The 6,133-nt window shown below is 45.1% G+C and overlaps 1 protein-coding gene across 50 annotated transcripts in view; it reads right to left on the bottom strand.

Annotated features, from left to right (window-relative positions):
* Positions 1 to 207: 207 nt before the first annotated feature.
* The window catches only part of neb (nebulin), a 79,633-nt gene continuing 73,707 nt past the window's right edge, over positions 208 to 6,133 (bottom strand). For 48 of the 50 annotated variants that reach the window (XM_052493614.1, XM_052493613.1, XM_052493618.1 and 45 more), the window contains 8 exons: positions 5,939 to 6,031; positions 5,231 to 5,323; positions 4,682 to 4,789; positions 4,262 to 4,448; positions 3,521 to 3,613; positions 1,818 to 1,958; positions 1,495 to 1,598; positions 208 to 1,189 (listed from right to left, as the gene is read on the bottom strand). In XM_052493614.1, the coding sequence (XP_052349574.1) occupies positions 1,016 to 1,189; positions 1,495 to 1,598; positions 1,818 to 1,958; positions 3,521 to 3,613; positions 4,262 to 4,448; positions 4,682 to 4,789; positions 5,231 to 5,323; positions 5,939 to 6,031 (993 nt within the window). In that variant the 3' untranslated portion in view covers positions 208 to 1,015. The remainder of the gene's footprint in view (positions 1,190 to 1,494; positions 1,599 to 1,817; positions 1,959 to 3,520; positions 3,614 to 4,261; positions 4,449 to 4,681; positions 4,790 to 5,230; positions 5,324 to 5,938; positions 6,032 to 6,133) is intronic. The other 2 variants (XM_052493632.1, XM_052493658.1) reach the window with 1 other exon arrangement.

Below are 6,133 nucleotides of genomic sequence, written 5' to 3'. Positions count from 1 at the left end.
AACCTGGGGCCTTTCTGTCATGTTATGGACAGTTTATCCTGAGTTGTACTCAGAGGACGCTTTACTGCTAAGCTTTGCACACTGATGTCGGTTTCACTGCTAACGTGTTTTCTGTTTCTGCATTTTGAACTGCAGGAAATGTATGTAATGTAGCTAAATCAAAGCGGGGAGGCCACAAGATACAGAAATAGGAACACAAGACAGCACTAGTGCAGAGCGTGGTGTGCTTTATTAGCTACTGATTTAAGGTATATGACCTCCTTGACCCCCAGACCTAGGTAATTAGAAGAAACAAAACACACATGCAACTAGTGGCCAGCCTTCAGGAGGGAAGAGGCTGCTCTTTTACAACTTCAGAGCGCACAACTCTTCAGAAACTGGGGTGTGAAACGCTCTGAACGTTGTAGATGGAAATGCAGTGAATAGAGCTGACACGGTTCCCTATTCTCTGACAAACAAACATTTGTTCTACACAATACATTTCTATCTGTACTTTCTGTAATGTTACATCCTGAACAGACCCATGGTTTAAGGTTAGATCATTGAGGCAATGGCTGATGCCTCGGTAAGGTTTCACATCTTTGTAATTTATTTTCATCAACCCCTTGTAGACTTAGGTGATAATACAACTTTACTACAACTACATCTCTTGTGTGAAAGTTAACTTTAAGAATATTTAACTGATAAACACATTTGCCTGCAATTTACACAATGGGATTTTGTCATATTGTTATTGCGAAACAAGGTCTTGGAAGAGGTTTAACATTCGACAGTAGTCTATATATAGGTATGTTTTTATTTCTACGTCATCCACAGGGAACAATGAAACGGATGTAGACAATATACTATAGTAGACTAATAGTTACACAGCTACTAAAATCTCATTTTAAGCACTAGTCTACACAGAAGGTTTACGAAGTGACAGATTCAGCCGCAGGTAGGGGCCAATCAGGGAGCCCAGTGGATGTCTCGCACACTCTGGAGGAAGGATTGGGGGGATGGGTGGGCTTTGTCTTTAGATAACCTCAACATAATTGGCCGGCAGCATGCCAGTCTTGCCTGAGCGCTGCACGGTGCCGTACATCCAACCTTCATCGATGGCCTGCACGTTTACGATGACATCACCGTCCTTAAAGGACACCTCGTCACTGTCGGCAGAGGAGTAGTCATACATGGCACGCACCGTTTTCTGAAAGGGACAAAAAATAGATTTTAGTCATGGTAGCTGTTAAAGAAAGCAGCGGATGGTTCACTGACATCTTTTTTACAAATCCATTTTTGGAACAAAGTAGTGCACAACATCCCACCAAATGGATTTTGCCAAAAAACTCCCAACACAGGCCTCCTTGTTTTTCTGGCATCTCCCTTCCCAATGTGGAGGCAATAAAATGTCTAAATCTGTTTCACAGTCAGTCAGCAGCCAACAAACTGAGGACTGGTTGCCATGGTAATGACCTTTTTCCTGTGAGCGTGGTACATGGGTACAGTACTCACCCCGGTGGTGGAGGGGTGGGAGGGGACAGAGGACACTGTGGTCTGCTGGGTGGCTACAGAGGAAGACCTCTGCTGCAGCTCCACGGTCTTGGTGTGTGTGTAGCCTGCAGGAGATAGGAAAGACATTAGTCAAGTCAGCTGTCAAAGTTAGGAAGAGGAGTGGACACAGGGTACTGACTATACAAAGTATTGATGAGGTTTGAATATATAGGTCTTAAATCCATGTGGACATTTAAACTTCAAGTGGTCCAAAGTGATTTGGTGGTGTGATATCTAAACTTGGTTGTGAGTGAGCAGAGGAGGACCTACTACAGTAGACCTACCCATAGAGGGGAGAGTGAAGCCGTTGCTGTACAGCGACATGTGGTGTCCTGGGTCCTCAGACACCTCAGACTTCTCATCGCCAACACCACTCATAGCACTGGTAGAGCGGGAGTGCTCCTTGCTGCGTCGCTGGGCTTGGACTGTCAGATAAGGAATGTCATGGGTTGAATAATTTTTGCATTTGTATTTTAAGCTACAGGTAACTGCCAACATAATGGAAACGCGTGAGTAAATGAGGGTTCCGTAGTCCCCGCCACGTAATTGGCCGGCAGCGTGCCAGTCCACTCCAAGCTCATCACAAACCTGGGGACCCAGGGACTGAACACCTCCCTCTGCAACTGTTTCCTGTACTTCCTGACGAGCCGGCCCCAGGCATTGAGGGTAGGCAACAACACCTCTGCCAAGCTGGCCCTCAACACGGGGGCCCCTCAGGGGTGTGTGCTTAGTTCCCTCCTGTTGTACTCCCTGTTCACTCACGACTGCGTGGCTAAGCATGACTCCAACACCAAGTTTGCTGACGACAAGGTGGTAGGCCTGATCACCGATGGTGATGAGACCGTCTACAGAGAGGAGGTCAGAGACCTAGCAGTGTGGTGCTGGGACAACAACCTCTCCCTCAATGTCAGTCAGACCAAGGAGGTGAACGTGGACGACAGCAGAAAGAAAGGAGCGCATGCCCACATGGACAGGCCACATTGATCTGGTACTGGTACTCCCTGTATATTTACATTTAAGTCATTTAGCAGACGCTCTTATCCAGAGCGACTTACAAATTGGAATATATAGCCCCACATTGACCTGGTACTGGTACTCCTTGTATATAGCTCCACATTGATCTGGTACTCCCTGTATATAGCTCCATTCTTGGGTATTTTATTCCTCGTTTTAATATTGTATTATTATTTTGTATTATCTGCATCGTTGGGAAGGGCTCGTGAACAAGCATTTCACGGGAAAGTCTACACCCGTTGTATTCGGCACGTGACAAATACAAGTTGATTCGATTTGGTTCTGGCTGCTCTTATGGTGTGGGGTGCATTTCCTGGCATGGTTTATGTCCACTCAACCCCTTATTTATTTTTATTTCACCTTTATTTGACCAGGTAGGCTAGTTGAGAAGTTCTCATTTACAACTGAGACCTGGCCAAGATTAAGCACAGCAGTTCGAAACATACAACAACACAGAGTTACACATGGAATAAACAAAGAGGGCAAGGTAAACGCCAGTAAATACACAGCCATTCTGAGTGCCTTCAACCAATGATTCATAATTTCTATCCTGATGGGAGTGGATGACAATGTCCCCATCCACAGGGCACACATGGTCACTGAATGGTTTGATGAGCATGAAAACGATGTAAACCATATGCCATGGCCATCTCAGTCACAAGACCTCAACCCAATTGAACACTTCTGGGAGATTCTGGAGTGGCAGTTGAGATAGCGTTTCCCACCACCATCAACAAAACACCAAATTATGGAATAGTTACGCATTCCTCCTGACAGATGTTCAACACAGTTGTAGAATCTATGCCAAGGCGCATTGAAGCCGTTCTGGCTGCTCGTGGTTGCCCAACTACCTATTAAGACACTTTGCTGGTGTTTCCATTATTTTGGCTGTTACCTGTATAACTAATTCAGAATTGTTTCATTTATATGATTTCCTGTAATGTAAATCATGTCATGCCCAGGCGTCTCTCACCTGACATCATGTGCAGACTCCTGGACTGAATGTTGTCCTCAGCAGGGTCATAGTCAAACACAGAGCCGGGATTGGTGCGCCACACACGTAGATCTGAGGGTGAACAGACAGAGAGGCTTTAATGGTCTGCTGGGGTTTCCAATACCTGCAATTTTCTTCATTGTCCATGTACGTATTCTGACCCATTCTGCGTTAAAAAGTACATCGTATATCTAGGCCTGGATTCAATCCGATACTTAAATATCAAAAGTAAATGTAATTGCTCAAATATCCCTATGTACAAAAGTAAAAGTATAAATTATTCAAAATTCCTTATATTAAGCAAACCAGACAGCCTCGTTTTAGTTTAGTTTCTGGATAGCCAGGGGCATACTCCAATCCTCAGACATCATTTACAAAAAAGCATTTGTGTTTAGTGAGTCCGCCAGAACAGAGGCATTGGGGTTGACCGGGGATTTTCTCTTGATAAGTGTGTGAATTGGACAGTTTTCCTGTCCTGCTAAGCATTCAACATGTAATGAGTACTTTTGGGTGTCAGGAAAATGTATGGAGTAAAAAGTACATCATTTTATTCCACTACATACCTAAATAAAATAAAGTTGTCAAAAACAGATACCCCCAAAAACAACTTAAGTAGTATTTGAAAGTATTTGTACTTTCCACCACTGGCTGTAGCACGGTTTCAGATTGATTCACGGCACTACAGGGAGTGTGTGTGTGTGTGTGTGTTTTATTGGGTACCAGTGACAGTCTCCTGTTCGTGCTCCACGACACGTCTCTTCTCCATCTCGACCACACGTCTCTGGATGCCACGGTAGTTGATGTCGCTGAACTCCTGGGTGTTCTTCTTCACGCGGTCCATGACAGGGTCAGAGGTAGTGGGAGTGAAGCTGCCCTTAGTCCTTTCAAAGTCCTGGTGGTATCTCACCTGGTGGACACAGCACTGGGATGGTTTCACATCGGTAGGGAAGGAGTAATCAACTTGGTATGGCATGTGTTATTTCATTTTAATAAAGGACTAAGTGGAAAGCCTAGTTCAATTTAAGTGGTATGGTTTAACATTGGTACGAATTATGAAAGTGATACATTTTTGTCTGGCATCAGTTATTACATATAAATTACTTTACAAGCTTAATAACATTATAAAAACCAGAGACTAACTCCAGAAATGTTGCGTTGAGTCTCCTTGACCCGTCTCATCTCAGGTGTGTCCAACACAAAGGCAGCCTTGCCCTGGACCTGCTTACGGAAGCTGTCAGAGTACAACACCTGTGGGATGGCAGAGAGGACAGCAGAGGAACAACGTGAGCACCAGAGTTAACAGATTGGCCCACTGAGAAGGGCTTATTATTGGGAAGTCCGACATGATATTAGCAGGGAGATTCAAACATTCAGAGTGGGTGTGGATTAAGAGGGTGTGTCCCAATTCATAAGGGGGTTAGGAGTGTGTTTTCCAATCCTTAATGGGGGTGATTGGAGTGTGAGAAAGTCAGGGGAACAGGAGGAAGTTGACTAGTTTCAAGAACAAGGGAGAGGGTTAGCGATGATAATACAGACAACACATCACAGTTGGTGGGTGGTATTAAAAGAGATGAGGAGAGGCTGACTACTGTAGATCTGATTAATATGGTTAACTAAAGAAGGAGGAGTTAGAGAGGGTTAACATGGGTTCTAAAGGGGCACACAGGTCATGGAGGATGGCTGGTTTACCGAGCTAATTTGTTCTTGGTTCCGTTTCGCTCTCTCCATCTCTGGAGTGAACACTTGGGGTGTTCCTTTAGCAGAACTGTCCTTATACAACACCTACAGAACAGAAACACAATGCCCCCCAGGGGACCGTAAGACACACTGCAACAACACAGACAGCAATCACACAACCCAACACACACACACTAAAACATCTGCAGCCTCCACAGCATGGCAAGGATGTTAGTTGCCACACTAAAACAGGAGATATAATAACACACAACTAACACTGCTGTGGAGAGGAGATCAACACTTTGTGGGAAAAAAAGGTTATGGAAAGGGAAAAATGGAAAAGCAAATACACTCAGAACATGAGGGAGCCACATCGTAGAGGGTGTTTTTGGCTGAGGTTGGAATTAAGGGAGAGTCAAAGGTGATTTACTGATGTTGGAAGGTGGATGGATGGATAGATAGGAGGGAGAAGGACGGATGTGTTAAATTAGGATTGTTGATGACAGGGTCTGTAGCTCAGGGAGCTCCAGCCTGAACCGATGGGCATCGCTGATGCAGGAAGATAAAAGGAGCATATGAGGGTTGATGATGAGGGATCAGGGGTCAGCAGATAAAGAAGACGGTTTAAGGAGGTGAGGGAGGGTCATGCTCAAATGTCAACTAAACCCAGTGAGAAACACAGAAACACGTGTTGGTGGGTTCAATGGTTTCCTCTAGTACCGAGCTGATGTTCTTCTGCATCTCACGGACCCTCTTCACCTCTGGTAGGTCTGAGACGGCTGTGCCCTGCCCCAACGAGTCCTTGTACTTTATCTACACATCAGATCAGCAGCACGGGTCCCATGCAGAGTAGAGGAGATGTCACAATGGACATACACACAGAGAGCAACCGTAAGCCAGAGACAGACAGCAGCT

Source organism: Oncorhynchus keta, chromosome 34 (genome assembly GCF_023373465.1).
Source record: "Oncorhynchus keta strain PuntledgeMale-10-30-2019 chromosome 34, Oket_V2, whole genome shotgun sequence".
Taxonomy (NCBI): Eukaryota; Metazoa; Chordata; class Actinopteri; order Salmoniformes; family Salmonidae; genus Oncorhynchus; species Oncorhynchus keta.
The sequence above is the reverse complement of the archived record's forward strand: the minus strand, read 5'-3'. Positions and strand labels throughout refer to the sequence as shown.